Below are 26,427 nucleotides of genomic sequence, written 5' to 3'. Positions count from 1 at the left end.
ACACAATACAGCCCACCTTGAATGTAGCTCTCTGTTCCACAGGCAGCCAGTGCAAAGTCTCTAGTCCATGTCTAATTGATTCCCACCTCGGGACTTTGCAGATAAGTCTCGCAGCTTGATTTTGCAAGTATTGCAATCTTTTAAGTTGGCCAATAGGCGCCCCCAAATAGAGGCCATTTGAGAAATCGATGTGAGATAGGACTAGAGCACTAACCGTCTGAATTAAGGTCAAACCTGTAAGGAGATGTGCTATTTTCTTGATCTTCCTCAGTTGAAAAAACCCCGAGGAGACCACAGTTCCGACTTGACTTTCCAAGGTAAGATCCTCACTAAGAGTCACTCCCAAACTTTTTACTGTACGGGATTTTTTTGGGGGCGAGCCCATGTCCGACGGCCAAAAGCTAGGACTCCAACTGATCTCACTCTTCCCAGGTAGAATGAGCTCCGTTTTTCCCGGATTTAACTTAAGGTGGTTTAGAGACATCCACCTCTGGATAAAAGACATAGTTGCTCAAAATTCCTCGGCAGCATTGTGAGAATTTAGCACAAAAACCAACTGCAGGTCGTCTGCATAATTATATACATCAACCTTAAACTCTCGTAGGGAGAACAACAGAGGCCGCATATACAAATTAAATAATAAAGGGGACAAGGAGGATCCTTGAGGAACCCCACAAAAGGAAATGTTTTTAGGGGCTGTGAAAGAACCCAGTCGAACCGATTGGGTACGTCCTGAAATAAAGGACTTGAGCCAGGCCAAGGCCAAGTCCCGAAGACCGGCCTGTTCGACACGGTTGACCAGGATGGTATAGTCAACCGTGTCGAACGCGGCAGACAGGTCCAATAACACCAAAGCCTGGTGCAAGTCCCTGTCTGCGTTAGACCTTAAAGTATTCTGAACGGCCAATATCACTGCCTCAGTAGAGTGACCAGGCCGGAAACCTGCCTGGTTGGGTTGTAAATAGCCAGAGGCTTCCACAAAACTTGATAGGCAGTTGGTTACATGCGCCTCCAATATTTTGGATAAATAAGGCAGTAGCGATATTGGTCTATAATTAGAAAGGTCTGAGGAGTCAATGCCAGGTTTCTTTTTTAAAGGGATCAATAAGGCCTGTTTAAAACTATTAGGAACATTCCCTGACATGAGGGAGTTATTAAGCAGAGGAATCAGGCTACTTGGGAATGCCCGACCAATTTCTCTCATTACTTGGGGAGGGCAGACATCCTGAGGAGATCCTGATTTAACTCTAGTGAGCAAATCTTGAAGGGTTTGGTCAGTGATTAAGGGAAAGGAATGCAAAGTAAGAGGGTTTAAAAAGGTATCATCTATCGGGACACAAACTGGAAGCTTGGATAGAGTATCCTTAATCAACACTATTTTATCATTAAAATAGTCATTCAGCGAGTTGCAGAGCAATTGTGAGGGGACAACCGGGGGAGAAGTTCTCTCATCATTGCACAACTCAGTCACAATCCTGAAAATTTCTTTCGACTTATTAGTCGCGTTAAGTATTTTAGAAGAGAAATAAGCAGTTTTGTGAGTGTGCAACGTCTTTTGGTAGGCTTTACGAGTTGAACAGTATGCGATCCTTGCTTGAGGACAGTAATTGGTACGCCATGTTTTCTCTTGCTGCCTCACTTCAAGTTTTAATTTCCTCAACTCCGGCGTGAACCACTTATGTGCGTCCGCGCCGCGTGAGTTATCAAAGCGAGTGAGGGGGACACAGACATTAATGGCCGAGTTTAGCCAATCTTGAAGCCTACAATCGGCTATCTCCACATCTGAGCTCTGCTCTGGCAGAGTAGACTTTAACAAATTTAAAAAAGCTGACATGTCCAACGAGGACCATTTCCGAGTCAGACTGGTAGCCTTCAGCTTAAATTGAAGAGCTTTCACAACACAAAATGAGAAACTAATGGTATAGCATAGTCGGGAATATATCTGGAGCAGTAGCTGGCCATACCTAGGAACGATCGTATATCGCCAACGTCCTTCGGGCTTGGTGTGTCATTCAGCGCTGCTACCTTTTCTGGGTCTGGTTTCATTCCGTTTCCAGAGAACAGGTGTCCGAAAAATTTTAGTGTTGGTTTGTGCAGTTCACATTTAGCTTCGTTAACTGTGAGGTTCGCGTCCTGCAGCGCTTGACAGACCTCAATCAGCGCCTTGTTGTGTTCAGCCTCCGTTGCTCCGTATACGAGGATGTCGTCACTGTAGTTCAGGACCTGTGGGATGTGGTGTATTGTTCTCCTGATGGCCTCTTGAAATATCTCAGCCGCTGATGACACTCCGAAACTTAGCCTCTTATATCTGAATAGTCCAAGATGTGTCGAGAATGTTGTGATGTATCTTGACCTTTCGTGCAACTCTAGCTGATGGTATCCTTTGTTGAGATCCAGTTTTGAGAATATCTTTGCTCCGTTGAGGGACGTGATCATGTCACTGATGTGTGGGCCAGGATGTCTCTCTCTTTCAATGGCTGTGTTGGGCGCTCTCATGTCTACACACAGACGAACTCGGCCAGTTTCTCCTTTCTTTGGGACCACTACGACCGGGGAGACCCACGGGGTCGGCCCTTCCGTTCTCTCGATGATGTCTGCCTCTAGCAGGTCTCCGAGTTCCTTCTCCACTGCTTCTTGGAGGTGAAATGGAATTTTTCGGTGGTGTTGTGCCACCGGCGTGACTTGTTCATCTATATGTAATTTTATTTGACAGTTCTTCAGTTTTCCTAGGCCTTGGAACAGCTTTGGGAATTTTCGGATGAGTGCTGGTTTGTCAGTTACGCTGAATAGGATATCCACCAGTTTCAGCCGTTCGGCAGTTGCCAGGCTCAGGAGGCAGTCTGCTTCGGGCCCGTCAATGACGTGGATGTATGCTGGTATTGTCCGGTCTTCATAGGATAGGTCAGTTTCGAACTTCCCGAGGCACGTCAGTGGCTTTTCAGCCATCCACGTATACACTTGCACATGGGTCTCCATTAGTTTGGGTTGTGGATTCATCCGGCGGTATTCAGTGGCTGGTAAATAGTTGAGCGTTGCCCCACTGTCAAGCACAAACTGGGTGGGGTGAGAGCCAACGTTGATGTCCAGACGCGGGTATTCTTTCAGTTGGTCTAGGTCTGCTACCCGATAGAGGTATTCTTTTCGAGGAGCAGGTGGTGGAGATCGAGATTCTCTGGAGGATGATCGCCGAGACTGACATGTCCTGCAGGAGCGGTCACTTGATTGTGAAGACCCGGAGGACGAGTCACGTTTGTCTTCGACAGCCCTGACATGATGGCGACTGCTTGAGTTCGGGTATCGTCGGTGGCTTTTCTTGTGGTCACTCTTTGATATGGCCCCGCACATGCTTTCAAAGTGGTTGTCTCTCCCACATTTCCGGCATTGCTCTCCCAGCGCTGGGCATACGTTTGCATGTGGGAAGTCGTAGCCGCATCGGTAACATTTGGTGTGCTTGTCCGACCGTCCTTTCGTGTATCTTGCGTCTTTGTGCCCCCGGTGAGATTAGTGGTGGTGTTTCTTGGACCTGGATGAACGATCACTTGGCGGAGACCGCCTAGGTTCGCGCCGAGACTGCGTCCTGAAGGCTTGCTCCGGTTGCTCGCTTTTCCCGCTTTCCATGCTCTTTGCATGCTCGTCAGCTTGTTCCTCTATTCTCGTCATGTCCACGATTTCCGTTAGTGCATAGCTTTTCTTCAGTAGCTTGCGTCTCAATGGTTCGGAGAGGCATCCTTCTATGACTCTTAGTCGCATAGCGTCTTCCTTCGAAAATTTATCAAACTCGCAATGCTCTGCTAGGCAATCCAGACGAGTCACAAACGCCTCCATTCGTTCATCTCTCTCTTGCACGGCCCGGTTGAAAGTGTACCGCTCATAGTCAACATTCTTCTTGTGCAGGAATTTACCGTTCAGGGCTTCCCGTGCTTTAGTGTAGGACACCAGCGATTCTGTTGGCAGTTCTTTTATGATCCGTCCACCGTCCCTGCCAATCAGGTTCCTGAGGAAGAGTAGTTGGTCTTCCTCGGTCGTTATCTTGGACGCCTTCATGAAGTTGTCAAAGTCTTCTATCCATTCTTGCCACCGCAGGCTCATACTCCTGCCAGACTCGACAATAAGGGGCTTGGGACGCCGCAGGAGAGATGCTCGCGACATGCTTTCCGGGGCGGGGTCGGGCATTGTTTGCTCGTAGGTCTTGACGCCTTTTGCAGTCTGTGTTCACTCTTTTGTCCGTTCTTGTTGCACTCGCCAGTGCTGATTTGTTATCTCTGTTGCACTCGCCAGTGCTTGTTTGCAAGTTTCGTTGCACTCGCCAGTGCTTATTTCATACCTTCGTTGCACTCGCCAGTGCTTGTTCGTTATCTCCGTTGCACTCGCCAGTGCTTGTTTGTGTACTCTGTTGCACTCGCCAGTGCTTGTTTCTCTGCACTCGCCAGTGCTTTTTTTTTCTTTTTAGTACCTCAAGACTGTTGCCTGACTTCAAAATGGCCGCCGGCAATCCCTCGCAGGGGATTGGTCGAGGCCGCCTGACTCCAAGATGGCCGCCGGGAATCTCGTTTCTGGCGGGATTTCGGCCTATTTGATTCCGATTTTGACGGGGAGCCTGGCTGGGTCGGCGTTTTCACTCACCCAGACCGGGATCCGCCGCTGGAGGCACAGTGGTAAGGCAGTCTTTATTTTTCACCGCCGAGGTGGGCACTCGGTGGGCACTCGGTGGGTGGTTGTCTTGCTACGCCGTCGCCGCCGAGGTGGGCACTCGGTGGGCGCTCCTCAGGTCCGCGTCTCGCCACGCTGTCGCCGCCGAGGTGGGCACTCGGTGGGCGTTCTTTCTGGCTGCACGCCGCCGAGGTGAGCACTCGTTGGGCGTTGTTCTTCACTGCACGCCGCCGAGGTGGGCACTCGGTGGGCGTTCTTTCTGGCTGCACGCCGCCGAGGTGGGCACTCGGTGGGCGATCTTCTTGGCTGCATGCCGCCGAGGTGGGCACTCGGTGGGCGTTCTCCTTCCTTTCCGGTCGCAGCGCGCTCAAGCCTCCATACGTGGGGCGAGCCCGGGTCAGTCGGTCGCCGGTCGCTGCAGGCGGTAGTCACACGCACAGGGTGTCTTTTAACCCTCGTCGCCAGTTGTAGTGTCCTAGTGAACTATGAACCACGCGGACAACTTCTTACTTAGGGAGCTTCTTTATTCAGGTCTTACAGCCATGGTGGTCAGCAGTGAACTGCCCTCTCGTCCCCCAGCTCCTCCCTTTCCTCCCGTCCTCAGCCTTCCCTCGGGCTGGTCCTAGTGCCTGGTCAGTGTGGTCACTGGGCACTGTCTGTTGACTATATTACAGCGGGGTCCATTTTTCTTAAACAGGCATCTAGTTAGGATAGCCACTTAATGTTCTTCCAAGCATGTAGCCGGAGGCAATCTAAAATTATTACCTATGTAAAGTGTGCCCATGTTTGACTCCATATGTTGTACCAGAAAATAATGGGCCTGATATGTAGGCTGTCCTTTAAAAAAGAAACTTCCACTTCCTTATGTGTTATCGACATTGAGCTTGATTTCAAGACGGCCAGAAGCGGAGCCAGAAACAAATGTTCAAGTATCTGCAACTTAGTACAGTTTGTATAACCCCATAGGGCAGCACCATAGCCAGCGCTTGGTTAGCATTTGCTTTTGTACAGCATCAACATTTTTCTAATTGGTTTTTGGCTTATTTAGAGAACCTGAAGAATGATTATATCACTCTTAAAAAATTCCTTTTAGACATATTTAGTTGACTTTCCCAAGTCCCCAATGCAGTAAACTGAATGGTGAAGTATGTAAATATTTGTGTCTCCTCTAACCTCTCCCCTTTTATAAGATGTACCCTCTTTTTTGCTCTTCTTTTTCCAGCTACCATGATAACACTTTTCTTCAAATTAACCTTCATATCTTTATTATCCATAAGTTTAACAAAGTTATCTATCAGTAGCTGCAGCCCATTAGCTGTTCTGGATAAGAGAATTACATCATCTGCATATAATAAGATGGGGGCAGGGCGAGTGCCGACCTCAGGGGCATCAACTTTGTTTTTTTGTAGGCCTTCATCCACCCCATTTATGTATAGTGAGAAAAGCACGGGAGCAAGGACACAACCCTGTCTAATCCCTCGTGTGACCTTAAAGCTATCTGTGCATTCCCCATTTGGTCTGTATGGCACCTGCGCAGTATGGTAGGAATACCATTGGGACAGATAATGAATAATGCCCCAAGGGGCTCCCAGATCCGCAACTGCTTCCCAGAGTTTGTTATAGTAACCAGATCTAACACACTGCTCAGATCTGCAAAGCATAAGTTCACCTGGCATGTCTATGCTACTGTATATTTATTAATTAACAAATGTAAATTAGCACATTGTTCTATGGTTCCAATATCAGTCCTGAACACATATTGTGCATCAGTAAGTATTCATTTTTCTTCCACCCATTGTTCTAACGTACCCAGGAGGATTCTGCCCATTAATTTAGAACTGGAGTCCAGGCGAGATGTTGGAAGGTAGCAGTTCGGATCACCTCTGTTGCCTTTTTTGAATATTGGGACTATTGTACTTTCTGTCCACGAAACAGGTAAAAGAAAACCTTCACTGTAGAGTTACATACTTGGGTCAGCAGCGGAGCCTATAAAGTGACACGTGCTTTAAAAATATCTATTGGGACACCATCAGGACCAGAGGCCTTTCCACTTGCTGCTTTATTTAGAGCCTTAACCACCTCTTCTAGAGTTATATCACAGATGTCCACAGCTTCAATTTGATATAAATGTGTAAAAGGCGGGTTTAAAATACTACTTTCTGGATTAAACATTGTATGAAAATGTTCTATCCAATCCCCTGTTGTACAGATGTTTCAATCATTGGGTCTCCTCTCTCTTTTAGGATGGCTGAATTATTATTTTCCAAAAAAAGAGTTATCATTTAAATCAGCAGCCTGGAGCAGGTCTTCCCATATTTTTTTTCCTTTATCTCTCTTTTCCTCTTATCTAGAGCATTTTTATACATAGTTCTCAATTTATTGATTTTTCCTCTGTCCCTTGGGAGTCCTATAAGGCTTTCGTTAGTCTTCTATTTATCGAGGCAAATTCTGTATTAAACCAGCTTGTGTTTCTATTACTTTTTGCTCTAGTTAGACACTTACCTTTCTCTGAGATTCTAGCCCTGATTTTGCAGAAGGCTTCCATAATAAACATCGGGGGAGACAATAAAATCTGTGCTTACAAAGAAATCTCTAAGGGATTCTGCCACATTTTCTCTGTTTTTGCTATACCATCAATATTAGCCCATCTTAAAGTACAACCACTTTTACCCTGTACTTCAATTTGTTTCATAATTTGCAAGGTATTCGACCTTGAAATATTTATATTAAGGAACAATGTCAGTGCAGCATGATCACTAATGGCATTTGGGGTAACGGTAAAAGTATCTATTAGACATTCAAAATTTTCTGTCACCAGAATGTGATCAATGACAAAGCTTCTGCCATTCATATAATATGTAGGTAGTAACATTTGGTTTTCACCAATACATTGTTCCAGGACAACCAAACTATATTTTTAAATCAATTGGTTTAATGCTTCTCCGTATGGTTTATGCAAAAAGTGTAGCATACACTCACCATTTTGTTTTTAACATAACCACAACTTTCAGATCCCTGTCTATAAATAACATTTACTCATATTAAAATCTCCTAACCTTAGTCAAATATAATCATCCTTAATATGGGCTAGGAATAGTTCAATTTCCCTGCTTAAATCCATTATAACTTTTACTTTGGTTTTATCAAAAATATTGTTATAAATACTAATTATAACCAAATTAACCTTTTCTTGTGTAATTAAATGGATAAGTTGGAAATAGGAGGAGGACAGATGGGACCGTAATACTTTCAATGAAGAGGTATTAGATATTAATACTGCCAAGACTCCCTTAGCCTGCCTCCCCACTGAGGAAGTTGTCGGGGTCAAAAATTAAATAAAACCCTTCACATAAAAATCTTCTAATGACCATGTCTCTCATAAATGAACTAGTTGTGTTTGATTGATGATCTCCAGCAACTCAGGATTTAAATAATTTGTTTTTTATTCCTGCAATATTCCAGGTCTTCATTACTACTTTGGAATTTTCCGAATTTGGGCAGTTTGTAGTGCCCGGATCTGCATGCTGTAGGTCTTGTACTTTATCCTGCACAGCAACAGACAAGGTAGGAGACTCAGTCGTTGGGCGAGTTATTATATACCCAAAACAGAATTCTTTAAAACATGATCTGACTGGTGCACCTCTGTATTTATCCTATGTCAGGTTACAATACCCATGTATCAAGGTTTACATAATATGGACCACTACCTGATGTCTGAAAAAGGAAAGTTAGACCTGCCTGCCTTGAACCCAGAACCCCAGGAGTGACTCTATTGTTCAGTTGGCTGTCCTCCTGTTTGAGCTACAGGGACACAACAAGCTTCCCTAGGCCTTCCCTATAACTGTCGAGCTGACCAACACCAACTGGGTCTGCCTGAACCCTGCTGCTGGCCTCTGCTTGAGTGAGTCATGACCCCCCATGAAGTGCATCACCAGGTCCTGGACCCTTGGTTGGTGTCAGAGTGTACTCCTTCAACCGCACAATGGCAACAACTGAACTCCAGCTGAAATTCCAGAGGTCTCAGCTCTTCACATCGAATAGAACCATCCTTGGTCTACTAGCGAACACGGCCGGACCACACCAAGGCCAACACAGGACCTGCATCCAACTGCTGATGCGACCTTCCAAGGATACAGACCGCAGACTTCACATATCCATGCAACAACAACCCCCTGTGTACCCCGGCAAGGTGAAGTACAGAACTGTGACCAGCACCTCGTACCAATGGCGACTGCACAGCCACCATGACTGAGGCCTAAGACTTCCGGAATCCACCATGTATGAGTCCCTCTCCAGACCCTGCTTGAGGAACTTCCGCCGACAACCCCGTTGACGAGTGCTTCTTGCATTAATTGCATCGCTGCGGCGGTTATTTTTGCGCTGTGCGGCTTTTTTCCAAAAGCCGCGTTAGATGACGAGCTCAGCTCGTCATCCGCACACGACCACCGTGGCTGATGACGAGCTGAGCTCGTCATCAGCAGCGAAGGGGTTAAAACTGGACTAAAAGTTAGCAGGTACTCTTTCCACTAGGACAAAACTGGTTCCTGTATCTGACCCGTGCTTCATCGCTGTCTACTTGGACTTTGACCTGGTACAGTGCAACCCGATAATTGTGATTGGTGCTTTGCCCTTTTAGGTGCTAGATGTATTTAAAAAAATTAAATTCTGATCTCCAGTTCTACCTATTTGAAGCTTGTCATTCTGGTGACATTTTATTTATTAAAATTAAATTTACACAATTTATTTTAAATTGGTTTAGGATTTTCCTTGTTTTGTGTTTTAACTTTTTTACTGTTTGAGTGCAGCACAAATACTTTAAACATTGCCTCTAAGTTAAGTCTACCGGCTTTTGTGTCAATCTACCAGATGATTACGCACGTTTATTTAGTGGCTTTTGTGGTTTACCATAACAAGGATTGTGTTTATTACTTGAGTGGGGCTTTCACCCATCTCAACTAATAACCTCTTTTATTGCACACACCAATTTAGCTCATCTTCTAAGTGTGTACTTTTTATAAAGTACTTTTAATTATGAAGTTTTTATATTGCAATTCCTGCCACAATGTAGCAGCTTCATGGTGCTTTTAGTGATGAGTGCTATTATAACATAAGTAATAATATTCACACTATCGACTTAAGTCAGAATTTATCCTGATACATTTATGATACACGTACATATCTGGTATTTTCAAAATGCACAAAGATCGCAAATGTGGATGTCATAACTCACCAAAACACTTATCAGCTTATTCAGTATTACTTATGACAATGTTGCAAACAGGAATAAAGAGAAGGACAGGCACTACCTGTATTAAGGTACCCACCCCCTGCTGAGCAGTCACGAACGGCTCCTGTTGTGCCACAGGTTTCAAAGATTGAGCTAAACTGCATTTGTGGCACTAAGCGCTTCGTTTGTGCTCCAAGAGTACCATGGTGCAGTCTGTGGTCAAAATGACACAAAGTGTTACCACAATTGTTTACTTGACTGTTCTCAGAGACCGGTATGCTATTCAAGTTCCAACTTGTATACAAAGCAACAATTGTGCACAATGTATACTCTGGTGCAGGAGTTACACTTTGTTGCTGCATGACTCCCCTGATTTGTTCTTGGGTTGCTTAACATAGTGAGTGTTTTAATTAGACATTTTACTTTAAATTGTATTTTAAATTAGTTTGTGTTTGCTTTTCATTGCTGACGATTGTACCAAATTGTCACAAAACAAAAGCAGACAATAAATTGTCCATATTGCAAATGCATTGCCCCAAATGTGACTGGGTTTGTGCACGTAAGGTTGTGATTACAACTGTGGGCAATTGGTGCCAACAGCAGACAGTTCTAACGACAAAGGCACATGCTTGAGTCCAGTGGTTAATTTGTTGAACAATAAGTGCCAGGTCCCTCGTCAGGAGGACACAGCAGCTTGCACCATCCATTGTCCCTGTCAGTGCTGCCAATCACAGTACCAACACAACTATTAAGCATCACACTCCTGTAAGTGTGACAATTCATACTATTCAAGGCCCCCAAACCTTTAACAATGGCTTGAGTGGCACATATTAATGATTGTTCATCTATATTAAATTAATAAACAGAGCTCATACCCAAATTTGGCAGACAACGCCACCCTGTGGTAGACTGTCAGAAGCACCGGAAACAACGGCTCATATTAAGCACTGCATGAGTCAAGGACATCATGTTGAAGGTTAAACATCCTCTACCCTGATAAGGCTGTGAACAACACTGCTGCACAAAGACATCCCTCCCTTATTTCTTCAGAGAAAAGATATATGCAGCTCACATGAGCATTCTCCGTGAATCTGTTACTTTACAGTGTGGCGGATATGTGGAGGTGTTTGGGGGGCTTTATTTGAATTGTTGAGGGAATAATGTTTATTGGTTGAGTTATTAAGCTTCTCCCTGTGTTGTTCTCTTCATCATGTGCATCTCATTCCTTTTTGCTTCCTCCCTTGTGTGCTTCTTTTCCCTCTGCTACATGACCCACTTCCCTTTTGGCCTCCCCTCTCCACCTCCCCCACAAATGGCCCTATTGTTAGGTCTCGCCTATGCAGCGCGCATGCGCTGCATAGGAGAGACCTAATGCCATCTGCACCACTTTTTCAGCAAAGAAGTGCATGCGTTGCATTGCTGGCAATGCAAACGCGTGCACGTCTGAAGATTTCCTTGCGGGCTCGAGCGCCGACACCATATGTTTATAATTAAATTGCAAACATATGGTGTCAGCGCTCGTTACTGTAAGGGAAGCAGGTGCAGGCCCCGTCCTCTCTCCCTCCCCCCTACTGCCAGCGCTAGGTGCAGCACGCTTGTTTTTTATGTCAGTCCCCCCAGTGCACAAGCAGGCATCCACTTCTGTCTTTCTGCGGTGATCAGCTGTAATGACAGAAGTGGATGCCTGCTTGTTCAAGATGGCAGCACCCTTGTCAGAGCAGCTTGAGAAGCTTTTGAACCCTCTTCCCAACCTCTTGGACCCAGAGGACGAACAGGACCAGTGTAAGTATCCAGGGTTTACCGCCGGACAGAAATCATGAAAAGGGTTAATCTGTAGGGAGCACAGGGATTTTATTAGGAAGCCAGGCACTGTGCTATAAAAGTGGTAGCGCGTGATGGTGTTCTGGTAACGTGAGCTGGTGTTTACATCTGCCTGATGATGGGGAATTATGCATTAACCGGGTTTTTTAATAGGAGCTCGTCTGTGTGATAGCGAGGTAGTAGTTTAGGTATCTAGCAGGTTTGACCACGCGAAGCTCAACTTCCTAACCTAGCATGAAGACATCCTTAGAGCTCGCAACAAGCATGACTCCAAGAACAGGCACGATTTCCAATCCTGGCCTTATGTATGCCATCCAGATGCATTATGGTTGTTGTTGTATTACTTTGATTCCTTAGAACTAATTAAACTGACACACCTGTTAGCATGTATTTGTTGGTGAAAAGTTCGGGACTGGAACCAGTGTCCATGATGACACGGAATGACGTTGGCACCCTAGTCCTGTGTTTTTCTGCTCACAACAGCCCCCTTACTAGGCTCAGCAACAGACTCGGAAATCAGACCCCTATAATAAGTAGCCACCTCTCTCTTCTGAGATAGTTGTCCATCACCCGCCTCAGGTATCTCTAATTCATAATCTCCGCTTTGTGGCTCTTATAAAACAAACCTATCCACTCTCCTTTCTCATCTTGCAAGGCATCCTACCATCATGCCCCTATGTGCACATTCTCAGTTGGTAGAATCTAGAGGTGAGTATGCCAAGAAATCCATTAAAAAAAATAAAGCTCTCTTGCTTTATTTATGAGTAAGCCACATTTTAAAATTGTTTAGGGGTAGATATTTGCTGCATATAAAGTCAGAATTGTAGTTTAGGTACATAATCTCGCTGCAGATATATCTGAGAAAACACTAACCCTAATTTAAATAATCAAAACCTACTTTAGCGGTTCATAGCCTGCTGCAGAGCATTATATTTAACATGCAGGTTGCAGGTATGTACTCGGTGTAACGTAGCTCACTGATTTATGGTTTTTCTTTTTTTTTGTGCAAGAAGCACTGATCCATGTATGACCTGTAGGTTACAAGTTCCACTTGCTCCTGCTGTAAGCAGATGCATGTAACCTGCCTAGGTTTGAATCCTTGCAGTTTTTAACTCGATTATTTAATTGTATTAATTTGTGTTTTGTCAGACGCTTTTATTACCATTGGAAGCTGAAGCATGCTGGATAGAAAGGGATGAGGAGTAGTGGAGTTGAAATGCCAGGTTAAAGTAGTCTGGTATAAGTTTAGCAGAATAGGTTGTCTTCAGTTGTTAGTGACATGATCTTATTTAAGACTCATGGTGAAGAGGCAAAGGAAGAGTGTAATAGAGGTTCTTAAAATGGGTTACACTGGAGCCACTTACAACTCCATGTGTCACATTGTTGGCAGACTGCAATGGGACATAATTGGGATTATCTGCTGTTATTGGACTTAAACCTGGTCACTGCGTAATATTTCGAGATGGTAAGATGTGGAGAAAGCTACAGCTTGGGGAACTGGAGTAGAACAGGAGCTGATGTGACAGGAACAACCCTTAAGCTAGAAGAGCTGCAACAATCAATACAAGAGTGAATTCAAGCCCTAGGAGTTGCAACACGCTTGTACACAGAGGCCTCTACTGACGAGAGGAGCGGCCTGGTCTAGGATCAGGAATGATCTAACAGGAAGTGTCTCGAAGCAGAACTGGAGTCACTTTATCGGAAGGGTTTGTAATACTGAAATGAGTTTTATGTTTGGTAGCTGTCGTGGAACAATGCTTGCGCGTGATAGTCATCTTGGAATGGTGTTTGATGGGCATCCTAGCATGGTGTTCGTGATTGATGGGCAACTTAGAATGAGGATTCAAATGTTTATGTGAATAATTATGTGAGAAATGTTTGTGCTTTTATGGATACTGCATATCCGAATAAAGATCATTGAATTGAATTGAATGAGGATTCACAAAAGATTAGCTTCTTGCTGTGACTTTTACTGCCCAAGGTACAGAACATAATGTTGGGCACAAAACATGAGTAAACAGTAAGCTGTGCACAGCGAGTATATACCCATGTCATAGATGCTTCGTGATTTCGTTCTACACTTCAGGCTTGTCGAAGCTGCTTGAGTTTGATTGAAACCATTGAAGTATATTAATAAGCTAGTCAGGTATGCAATTATATTGCAATAATGGAATTATGCCATCACCACAGCACTGGTTAGTTCTGTGTTATTTCTATGCTTTTGGTTGGTTGCAGGAAGGGTAGGAATTTCCTCATCTACAATAGTTTTCAGTGTTTTTTTACACCTTTATTAATAATGTTTCAAGGGAAATATCTGTGTCTCTGAAGCTCAGATGTTAACTTTTAGTGTTGGGTCTGGAGCATGTTCTAAAGTCTGGGGTCAAATAAAGGGGACAGATCCATCCTTTAAGCCACTCTCCGGCAACATTTCTGTTTCAGCACTACTTAGACAAACCTTTTCTTCTTTAAAAAGCAGCTGTGAGTAAGGATACGTTTTGTTTGTTCCTTAATCCATTCTGAACACTGTCAATGTACATCTGACATTTTAGGATATTCTCATTTACTTGCACCAGTAGAAACATGTATTTGTTGAAAAATAGTGGGCACAGCATAGAACTTTGTGGGATGCCACAAGTCAACTCACACAAGATTTAACAATTGTTAAAGGTGGTCCCGAAGGAATGTTTGGCTCCACTGTTCCTGATATTCCCTCCTGTTTCTTCAGTCTCTTGATAAGTAGATTGTGGCTGATTGTATTTAATCTGTTAGCAGGCTATAATGCAATCATTGAGGCCAGATTGTCTTCATCCAGTGCAATGAGCAGATGTTCTGTTTTGTTGGGCAAGGCATTTTCACTTCCTCTCATAGCTTGGCAGCTTGATTATCAGTTGTGTAGAACGTTGTGATGTTTTGCATATTCCTGCAGTTATCTTCTTATTTCACTTCCCCAGATATCACTCCGGAATGGAGAGCTGTGCCTTATTTATTAAGGTATTCCGTAGTTTTATGATAACCAGGGTGGGAGTGGAGATAATCTCCTTAATGCAGAATGTCGAACACAGTTTCACCAAAAGGGTGGATGCTTTCATCATGAGTGCTAGCGTTTCTAGGTGCTTTGCAGGGAAAAATACCAGCTACAAAATGATATGCTTAATAAACTATTTTATTCATGTACTAGCAGCCCGTCCCGACCTTGTCCGGGAGCAACAGGCTTCCCTGACCCCCGCCCGCCCCGACATTGTCCAGCAGCCCGGGCCCCCGCCCAACCCCGCCTGCCCCAACCCCTGCCTGCCCCCACCCCGGCCTGCCTCAACCTCCGCCTGCCCCGACATGGGTCCCCTTACCTCAGCCGCCGCTCCTCCTGCCTGTCCGCTGCTCGCACTGCCGCTGGCCTGTCCGCTGCTCCTCACGTCACTGCTCCTCCCCCGCGCCATGTCCGCCGCTCCTCGTCGCGCTCCTGGACGCCGCTCCTCCCCGCGCTCCTGACGTGAGCACGCACATCACGGCCGGCGCTACTTCGGAGGGCCAATTTTTTTTTTTACTGTAAATTTTTTAAATAACGTTTTTTTAAAAATGTATATAGCCTATAACCATCTACACATCCTGACGATTCCAACGGTGTATCGGGTATGTGGATTGGCGCTGTGGTTACTGAGTTTACCCGCCTCAAAGGCTGAAAGTTCTTCCTTTATTATAGTAGTATAGATGTATACAGTGCATCTATGAGGAAGATCTTAAAATATACCTTAGGTATTTTCCTGTGAGTACCATGTGTTGCTAAGCCTGGTATTAAAGGCAGTTGAGAGTCGACGGAGCCAGCCAGGCATAGGAGCTGATGTGTTCTATCAGTGCTCCAGTGTTGATCCAGCTCTAGGGTCCCATGTGACAGCATTGGAGATAGGAGCAGAGCACAACAGCTGGAAGATGTGACGGGTCAGCTTTCTCTGCTAAAAGACTGGGTTTGAGGATCGGGGGAACTTTGATACCATGAAGATCAAGTTAGACCTGAGTTCCCGCGCAGCTAGCAGACTCAGGGAGGCGCTGAGTGGTCTCCGATGTGTGGAAGTGAAAGGCCTGGCTCAATAAACATAGCTTTAGAAGAGAGGGATCTCCGTAACCTGAGTGTAATTGTGGGAATCTAGCCTGCAACCATGAGAACCGAAACAACCAGTTATGGCAGGCTCCCCGCGCAGGACTGTATCATGGAGAAGGGGTATGAGAGGAGGCCAGTGAAGCTATGGGGAATCCGCAGGTACACTGTTCGAGGAGCCCTACTTGTGATTGCCTGAAGGTGCTGTGCCTTGAGTATTTCAGAACTGAGGTGCTTTGCAGCAGAATTGTTGAAGTGACTCGAAATCCAAAGGGTGCAACTAAAGGGGATGCGTCCGAAAGCTGATACAACGAAGAAAATAAAGGTGAGGCTTTTGATATTTTTTTTCTGTTTGAAATCCTCTAGGAGATTGAAGGAGGAGAATATGGTTGGACAACTCCTGGGGAAAGAGATGGCTAATGTCCCAACAGGAGAATCAGCCTTAATCCTGAAAGTTCTATGGGAATTTGCAACAAATTACCTCAGTAATTGAAGCAAAGTTCTCCACGTTTTCCACTGTAAACTCTGTTGATAAATGGCTTATCTGTTAGAATCAGGGCTGCAGGAAGTGGTGACAGAAGTCCTTGAGCTGGACTCCTCAGTGGAAGATAGGGAAGAACCAGTCCAAGAAGATGACAATCTTCCATCTGGAGCCACATGCGCATTGTTCTGTGTGGAATCACAAGTTGATCACATGGAAGACACTTTCCGGGCCGTCAGCGTTGGTATCCTGGGTTTTCCTTTGGAGACTGAGAGTTATTTGACCCTTCGCAATCAGATACTAAGGCTTTTGGACCAATGTCCTCTCTCCACGTTCCCTTTCTGAAGTTGAGGTAGGGAAGGCTTACTGGATCCCTACAAGGAGCAAGACGAAAAATTGAACCAAAAAAACTGTAGTGGTGGCTTTGGGTAACCCAAAGATTGAGAGAAAAAAAACTGAAAGGACTGGACGTCAGGGAGGGTTTAGGTATTATTTTATTTGCATAGTTAATTAAAACCATTGCAACACAGATTTCAAAGGTTCTTAAAACATCATTATAAAAACACTTAAAATTATTCATCCAGTAGTCAGTTTCTTTGAATTAAGAAGAAACTCAGCAAAGCAGGATAAATCAAGTTTTTGACAGTGCAAGTCTCTCTATTAAAAAGATCTCATCCTGTTCAGACATACGCCATGTTTGCACCACGTGCTCTACTTGCTGAACGATATCGCACTGGTGCTAGGCAATCACGTTCAATAACATGCCATTTAGTCCTGCTGTCCATCTGCTAATCGGCCTGCGTCTAATATTTTCTGCCAGTTTTGGCATTCTCTGTTCAGCCACTCTCAAGAATTTCACAAATCTGCAGTTTAGTTGCGTATTTGATGGATTCAGGCAGGCAAGCACAGCTTGCTTTCTGGTGCCAATCCCTCTTCGCTTAAATTGGTCTTTGAGAAGCAGTTGGCGTGCCTGTTGCAGTTCTTCACATGGACAAGTTACGTGAATGATGTCACCATTGTTGGCGTTACATAGCCTACAGGTCTCATTGTCGCCAGGGAGGGCACTTCTGCTGCTGTGCAAAAATCACCAGTGCCTGCTATGAAGTCCAGCTGACGATGTACAATACATTTCTAGAAGCTCAGTAACTCAGTGGGTCATCACCCACAGAGAGAGTATAGGATTCATTCTTGACGGGGCTGACTCAGCCTTTTGTCCTTCTGATGTCGATTAAATGCGTATTGATGAGCTAGGTGCTAACTGACCGTCTGAACTCCGGAAAGAATATATTTCATGTTGTCTGCTTAATATGGAGACATTATTTTCCCAAGGGATTCTGTTTCGGGGTTGGGGGATTTATACATATTTTACAAGACGTGCCCGTCATAAAGAGACGCTTTTCGCAGGATAAGTGAGATGTTGAATTAACCACCCTCCAGATGCAGCTGGTAACGGAGCAGTGTGTTCATATAGCGGCCTGTGGTGACCATCTGCAGGTGGTGAACTGGAGAGGCCTCCGTGGGAGGCGAGGCTGAAGCCCTCCCCGTGCCCCCCATGAGAGCAGTGTACTGCACATGAGGGTGCTGCTGCCCCCCTCCCACCCCCCCACTCCAGGAGGTCCAGTCCTGGGATCGCCATGTAAACATGAATTTGAATAAGCAGGGAAACAAAACCTTCTCACAAAAGGGAATGAACACGTTTTCCCATGCTCAGTAATGTTTAAACACCCGGGGTAATGTTCTGCTATCGACATATAGGCCCCTCCCTCCATGTGGGATCTTTACCCCCATGTGGCCTGAATCATGACATCATTAATGCAGCGAGCAACAGGTGGAAGGCGACCGATGTCAGGGGCTGGGTTGCATTTTTTTTATGCACAGTGTTTTAGTAGCTTTGATTTGTTGAAGTTAGAAACATATTTTGTTTTTCCCTTCCTCCCTTCCCTTCCTTCTTTCCCTTCTGTTTTTAGTTATCCTTTCATTGACGATAGTAATATGCGATGTATTTTATTTGTGACTGCTTATTTATGATTGTTTTTTATTCGCTTCCATGTAATTTAATGAATTAACTTATCAGTCTTTCTGTATGTACCTCTGTGTTTTTCCTTTGTCAAAATTCAATAAAATCATTTTGAAAAAAAAAAAAGAAACATATTTTGTTGAAATGCCAAATCGTGCGGCATATGGCAGACTATGCAGCAAATATGGTTAATACATAATTATGCAGCAAACACTGCAGTCCCTGAATCACAGATTTCTCCTTACCCTGGCTGTACCTTTTCTGGCCTGCTAGAAGATGCACCCTCCTCCCCACTCTTTGAAGCAAGAAGCTTCAAGGAGGTGGTTTTGAACTCATTTGGCTATGAACGTGCCCCATAAATCACCAACAAGTAACATCGTTGTTCAGGAAATATAAAAGATGGTGAAAACAATTGTAGGTTGGTTTAATTCCATGTTAATGAATACATTTTTAGGGGGTGCATCTCTCGGCGTGAGGGAGGCTAAATGAACGTGGGTGCTCCAAGGTGCGAAGTCTGTTTGTTCAACAGGAAGAGGTGTGTCTTCTGGAAGGCCCTAAGAGGCTGAGTGAACGCTGGTGGCGGAAGGTTGGTGCTCAGTTGGCTCAGCAGGAAGATTTGTACCTCTACCTAACCACTTATAAGGTTCCAATTGCGAGACCTATTGGCTATGCCAATGCTTGTTTTTTTCTCGTTGTAGCTTTTTTTTGTTTTTTAAAATGGTCAAGCAGCAAATTGCTGTTGGCCCTTATACTTTACAAATGAAAGCACTTTAGCGCTACTTAATTTTCATATTTTGTTTGTACATCAATCCATCCTGCATCTGTAACAAAATGGCATTTCATCACAAGCATACGTCACAGCGCAAAAATGCACCTACAAAGTGACTTTTTTCGTCCTTTTGTTCATACTGTACAGCTTCGGCATTTTTGTGGATGCTATACAGGATTAAAAAAAAGGCACTGTCAGAGCCAATAGGCCTCAAAGACAAGACCTATTGGTGTTGCCAATGATTGTCATTGTACCATAAATAGTTGAAAACTTGGCTTGGCTGGTTTCTGCTTGAGCTACTAGTCATACACTCAAAACAGCAATAACCTTGTTCAGCCACTGCATCGATGTAAAAGCAACAACCTAACTGCAAGAGAGAGCACGATACTGGTGTTTTAAATATATAAGTTTTAGTGCACCAAAAGCAAGCATTGGCAAAACCATTCTGTCTGGCGTTTTACATAGCTTTAGTACCTCAAGTAATTACTAGATGTCCTTCTTGAATCAGAAGAAACTGTATGAAGACTTTAGCAAGATTGTACCCTTCCACACTTTACTAGCTGTTCCTCTCACGTCAGAAGGAGCTTCTTAAAAAGTCTTGGAGGGATAGCCACTGTTAATATGCCAAGTACTCCGAGTTTAATACATAGCAGAAATTAAATATGTGGCGGTAACATGGTCTGCCCATTAATTAAAACATCTCCTCACATGAGGCCTGAGAATAAAATATGGGTTTCAAGTATACTGTAGCAGAAATAACAAATCTTTCCCTATTTCTTATCATTCAACCAATCCATCCATCCTCAAATGTCTGCCTGCCTAAATTCATACTTCGACGCTCTTTAACCTCGCTTTCCCTCAAAACTCTCAACCATACCTTTTCATCTACCCATCACTGCTGTGTATTGTCCAGGCTTCTCCACCTTTCTCATAATAACTCTCATCGCTTCTTGTCATTGGTTATACATCTATAGCCCCTCTCCTTTCTCTTCATTTACTACAGTTGCTCATATCTCTTGGTTGCTTTGTTTAAATATTCTAAATAATCTTCATTTTCTCAGCTTTTGTGTCTTTAAACTACTTCTCCAAATATACAAACTTCTCCAAACCTTCATTTGACCACCTACCACTTCTAGTTCTTCCTTACAATACAGTCTTTACTCTGCTGCATATATGCTTCTGTTTTTGATGGGTGGTGTTCAAATGAATAAATCCTGCAAATAAAACGCGTCCACTCAGGTTCCTCTTCTTGCTTCCTGTCCCCCGTCTACACCCATATATTTTTGCTTGTTTTCTCACTGTCCCAAATTCGTCCCGAAATATGCTCCCTATTCACTTTTCTACTGCACAAGAATTTTAAATTGTTTTGTCTGTCCTTGACAAATCCGATGGAAACTTGAATTTTAACTTCATTACTTTCCTGTAATAAATTCTATGCTTACATACATGTTTTACCATTCTTATTGCAATATTTGGCTATAAAGTTCTATATAAATAATTTCATATGTAAATAATCTTAGCCATCAGACCTCATCGACCCCTCCACCAAAAGTGTGATGCTTGTAATATATTTAACACATATCAATACTCTACATGTGCCTCCACTTAATATGTTCATTTACATCAATAGATCCCTCAACTACGAATTGGCTCTGTGTCCAGTTGGTTTCATGAGTGTTCTGTGTTCTTCATGCCTGTTGCCTATTTTCTACCACTACATGTTCAGATTTGAAGAGGGGAGACTTCTGGTTATCTTTTAAAACCAATGATGTTTCTTTGGAAGACATCATCATACTGTTTGGGGGTGTAAACGCCACAATACCAGCTAACTCAATCACACACTTGTCGAAGTGTTGTCATGCACAGAGTGTTACTTGAGGGACTATGAGACGGGCACTACAAACGTACTCACCTCAAAAGTTCAATCCGAGATCATTGATCAGGAGGGCCTTGTGGTGTTCTGTATCCTCTGTCTTGTCTCAAGAGAGGAACATACCACAGGCCACTCTGGGAAATATAAGAGATGGTTTACCCCACTCACCTGGCTCTGCTGTTGTTCACGTTGCCACAGATTGCCAGCACGCAAGAACTATACCCTGCAGTTCTGGTGAGCAGAAGAATCCTCTTTTCGACTTCAGTCTCTCCATCTTTGGCCACATTGCCAGTCCAGTTGGAGGAAGAGGGACAACAACTCTCAACAACTTTGTTGTAGGGCATGTTGCATAATAGTGGTGCACTGCATCAGGTAAATCTCAAGGCATGGGTTTCATAGGCTGTCATGTAGAGCACTGCATGCTGGGATTTGTCACTGTCCTGCTGTACCTACAAAGGCTTCACTGTGATTTGAGGAGCAACATGTGCTCTGCCAAACACTTATGCCTAACCCGCAGCCCTACAAATGCTATTAGTAAGCGCAAAAGATCCAATGGTTGTATTTTAAGTACAAGTTCTGTTTCATATGGGGACCAGCTCACTAGTTTCTTGCTCATCTAACCTCGTGTCCCTGACCAGGTTGCCTCCCAGCCTACGAGGTAAGCTAGTTTGATTTATCCTGTGCGTTTTTTACTCGGCAAGTACATTTATGCATTTTTCCTTTAATAAGAAAAGAAAAAAAGAGTATTACAAAAATAGAAACATCATATTAGTTACTTCACCGCAATAAGTAGTCATTACTGACCTAAGTAATTCCTGTTTCTTACAACCACTATTAGAACTTCAACGTATCTCCTTTCCGGAATGATTATTTTATAAAGTGTGCACCATCCTTAAATTTTTCTTCAGTGAGATTTGAGAGATTAATTCACGCAGGTTGATTTCTGACACAGATAACAGATTCAGTACCAGAAAGAAAGAGTTCCTCATAACACAGAACATATGTGTAAAAGTAATGACAGTAGCGACCTTGATCCAATGTTTAATTTTTCACAGGACTCCAGGACTGAGATCCTAGCTGATCTCACTTACCACAATCAGCGTGTCACCTGACAGGTTATTTGCTTCACATGTGAATCTATGTTTTGGGATGGGAGGAAGGGTTTCATTATTTGCATGGGGTCATATCTCATCCAAATGATGGAATGCCCTCCCTGAGAACTTGCCTGAGTTACATATCCACAAGAAAGATTTGCATTACAGAAGAATCAGTCACTCCTGTAATGCCAAAATGACGCAGGGTAGCAAACAAAAGTGTCCCACCACCATTGTGCTCCAAAGACACATTTGATAATACCGCCAGAGACCCATATTTACTATATGTTTATTGCATATAGGGATATCCGCTTGCCATCAAGGCTTTTTCTCAACAAACATTCTTTTAACAGTGGTCTAACAGTAGTCAGTAACTCTGTTGATTTAGTTCTCACTTCCTTGAGAAAATTCGAAAGGAATTTCATTCTAATGTCACATCAGCAAGGAACACACAAGGTTCCATATCCTTATACATCAACCTTCTAATGAGACTTTAAACTCCCTTATCAACCGTTTTAAGCACTAACACAGAACTTAGATTGTTCAGTGGATTAACAGAAGGTATCCTTCTTACCCTTTGGGACTTGAGCTCTTCGGTGAGACTAGAGACCTGCTGCTGCAAACTGGTCGTCTTGTCTTGTGGGCTTCTCTCCTGGGATATCGCTTCAAGGAAAGGGTTCATAGCACCATTCAGCCGTATACCCTTCCTAGCACGGTTGAATGATGGTGACAGCTTCTGAACATAGGTCTTCGCAACGTCCTCATGTCTGTGATCCCACATCGCTAAGGAAGATAATGTAAAACACACCCAATAAATAGAGTGAATTAATATAATGTTAGTGAACATAATGGCTGTTATAAAAGCCAGACATACAAGAATCTAACATAAGTTCCTTGATCATAGGTGAACAACAGATAGTAACTGAGGAGGAGACAAACTCCATCTTGTTAGGGTCTTGCTACTGCACTACCCACCGACAGCAAGTTAAAATGGCTTCCAGTGTAAAGATAAAAACACAGTTATCGTAGCCTACTGCATTGCTAACAATCACCAAAAGGGCAGGGCCAGACTGGCTACCGGGCAGTTTGGAATGCTGCTGAGCTGGAGGGTGATTTCGTTCATGGAGACCTGCATGTACTAAACGAAATTTGTTTTGGATTAATTATTTCGAAGCACACGCAGGTCTTCATGAACGAAATCAGCCCCCACCGCTGTGAAATCAGCCCCCAGCTCGGCAGCATTCCAAACTGCCCGGTAATCAGTCCGGCCCTGCAAAAGGGGTTCTAGAACATTGCTTTGTTTGTTGGTGTTAGACTGGGTTTTGAGATCTATTATGACCTCATTTACCGAATGCTCCTTTTAAAAAGCAACTCCAAACTCTATCCAGAGGCAACCAAAGTTTTCATGACTACATATCTTGCTTCCCTACATGCACTTTCAAAAACTCTGGTAAAATGGGGTGTGATGGAATGGGTTGTGCTGCATTTGCACAGTAGATGACAGTGTACCTGAAACATTGCTATTATTTTTTCGCTAAATTTTATCTGAAATTTGCAGGGCACAAGTGGACAGACAGTAAATAGTTGTGGATTTTCCACTACTGTATGTCCAATTTACTATCAGATCATTCTGCAACCCCTGAAACAGAATTTCACTTAAATAATTGTATTTGCCTTTTATTTTTTGCACGGAAGCACTGTAAAATGTGAATTTTCTTCTGACCGAGCACAAACAAATTACTTAATTCCAAATTCTATCAAACTTTCTGACGCAGCGGGGGTTGCCCGAAGAATCCTTATTTGTGTTCAATGTAATGGGCCGATTACGACTTTGGCAGTGCTGCACCAGCTCAGCACGGCCATAGCTGTGCAGGGACCAACCACCAGATTATGAGTTGAAATCGTATCTGGCAGGCTTTTCCAGAATGGTAGCGCAAAAGGAAGTTCTAGACGGGAATGAACTGTGAAGTTTATGCTGCCCTGGAACTTGGGGTGCATGCAAACAGGGAGCAAGATGTTGTGCACCCCTGACTACATCCCCAAGGTGGCAGAGGAATGGGGTCCCTGTGGGGCCCACTTTGTTTTCCCTCCGCCAGCCTTTTCATGGTGAGGAGCACGCCATTACAAGACTGGCGGAGGGAAACTCATATTATGCTCGGCGTACCTTGGCGGTCCAGCCTTGCATTTTATATTGGTCCTCTGCGCTGCACCACTGCCAGGGAAGTGCTGTTCCCTAGCGCAGCCTGTGCAGCGGTGGACAGTCCAAAAAGCCACCTCAGAATAGGGTGTATGCAGGAGCGCAACTGCTGCGCCACCGCCAGTCTGGAGGTCCAAGATAGCCAGACTCGAAACCAGGCCCTATGATTTTGAAAATGTGGGTATGTTTTTCCTCGCTCAACAGCTGCTACTAAAATGACAAACTCCCACAAAGTACTTCTTTATTAATTTCCTCATTTAAATTGTCACTAGGCAACATCACATGGCTGGTAGGTACAAAATCGTTTTAATGCAATCCATAGTTTTATTTAACTTTCTTTCTCAGAAGAAACTAGTTCAATTTTAATGTTAAGCCGAAAGGAACAAGTTACCTACCTTCCATACCGCCTTATCTGGTAGAGACTCCATCTAGCCGCAGTTTCCTTCTAAGGTAAGGAATCTGCACCTAAAAGTCTCGATCAGATAACGTTGTTACACTTTAAATACTGTTAAAAAGTTGCAAGAGGTTTTATGAAGAAAGAGAACAGCGACAAATTATAAATAATTTGCCTATGATTTTTCACTTGTTCTTCGGTAAAACAGTCACTTAATGCATAAGTTAGAAACAGATCTAACAGTTTGATTAATATTAAATATGAGTGCTTTCCCTGCCCAATATTATGCTAGAAACACTTACTCCTACTTTTGACAGGAACTAATTAGTGTACATTCTCAGGATTTGAGAATAAACTTTGCAAAATTAATGTGCTGCTTCCTGTATTGCCCTACACTGATTAGCTGCTTGCTTGAGTTCTTCTTCTGATCGCATTTGCTCTTCTACCATCTCACTAAACTAAAATTAGAGTGTATTACACCATCATATTCGTGGCGCGCTGCAATTTCACTACTAGGGAAAAAATTCATGCACCTAACAAAGGCCTCTTGTTTATCTGTGATGGAACAAAACACCCCTATAAAACCCATGCATTGACTTTGTGAAAAGCACTTATTCTCTGAAATGGCCTGCTGATATTAATGAGAAAGATTATTGTTTTTAAAAAACAAATAAAACACCTATTCAACAGACTATTATCCTTCTTCTCATTCGCACTCTTGATCATTAGACATGCCGCTATTTGTGAACCCATGTGATTGGCTATAAACATGGATAGTGGCCTGCAAGGACAAGCAGAAACCTTTCCCTGTGTTTGCATTATCAAATGAGAAAAAAATGTTTCCCATTTCAGAAGACTTAAGGGCTTTGGGAGGGGCGGCCGACCAGCGGGAGGCCTGCTCCTCCTGGGGGGTTTTGGGCCGGGGGGGCAGCCAGCGCCTCATTTGGGCTGGTTGGTCTGTGTAGGTTACTTTTGGTCTGGGTGGGCTTTCCTTTGGCTGGTTTTAGGCTTGGGTGGTATATAGACGGCCATTTTAGGGCACTACCCACCATTTTGGTGGTAGTGACACAGGCAATGAGATGGTGACGCAATACCTGGATGACTTCTTCCTGGTGGGACAACCTGGTTCGGCAGACTGCCAGCAGCAGCTGGACAGTTTTACTGAACTTATGGGCTCCCTGGGTGTGCCCCTGGCGCCAGAGAAGACGCAGGGTCCCAGTACGGTGCTGTCATTTTTAGGAATAGAGCTTGACTCTGTGGCCATGGAAGCATGCCTACCAGAGGATAAGAAGGTGCATATGATGGCATTGGTGGACAACATGTTGAGGAAACAGAAGGTGACGGTGCGGGAGGCCCAGGTTCTGCTGAAGCATTTGTATTTTGCATGCCGTGTCATGCGGGTGGGCCTCACTTTTTGCAGACGGCTAGGTCTGGCGTTGTCTGACTTGACGTTACCACATCATCACCTGTGTTAGTCGGCAGGGACTTAGGAGGACCTGCGCATGTGGCCGGCCTTCTTGGAGCATTTCAATGGTGCGCCCATGGGAATGGAACGTCACTATCTCGTCGGATGCGGCTGGGGTGGGCGGTTTCGGACTTTACTGACGGGGGATGTGGTACCCGGAGGAATGGCCGCAGCAGTGGCAGGGTGGGGGTGGAGCATCACATTCCTGGAACCGATCCCGCTGGTGGTGGCGGTGACAGTGTGAGCGTGCGAGCTTGCGCACAAACAGGCGATTTTCAAAGTGGACAACATGTCGGTAGTGCAGGTGGTCAATAGACAGTTGGCCAGGGACCCAGAGGTTCTCAAGCTG

At 44.2% G+C, this 26,427-nt stretch overlaps 1 protein-coding gene across 1 annotated transcript in view; it reads right to left on the bottom strand.

Moving 5' to 3' along the window:
• The window catches only part of TBC1D2 (TBC1 domain family member 2), a 516,269-nt gene that overhangs the window by 236,400 nt on the left and 253,442 nt on the right, over positions 1-26,427 (bottom strand). Inside the window, exon 6 of the mRNA XM_086961651.1 lies at positions 22,597-22,805. Coding sequence (XP_086817777.1) covers positions 22,597-22,805 — 209 coding nt within the window. The remainder of the gene's footprint in view (positions 1-22,596; positions 22,806-26,427) is intronic.

Source organism: Lissotriton vulgaris, chromosome 3_1, assembly GCF_964263255.1.
Source record: "Lissotriton vulgaris chromosome 3_1, aLisVul1.2, whole genome shotgun sequence".
NCBI classification, from domain to species: Eukaryota; Metazoa; Chordata; class Amphibia; order Caudata; family Salamandridae; genus Lissotriton; species Lissotriton vulgaris.
Note: the sequence above shows the minus strand (reverse complement) of the source record. Positions and strands in the feature narration are given on the sequence as shown.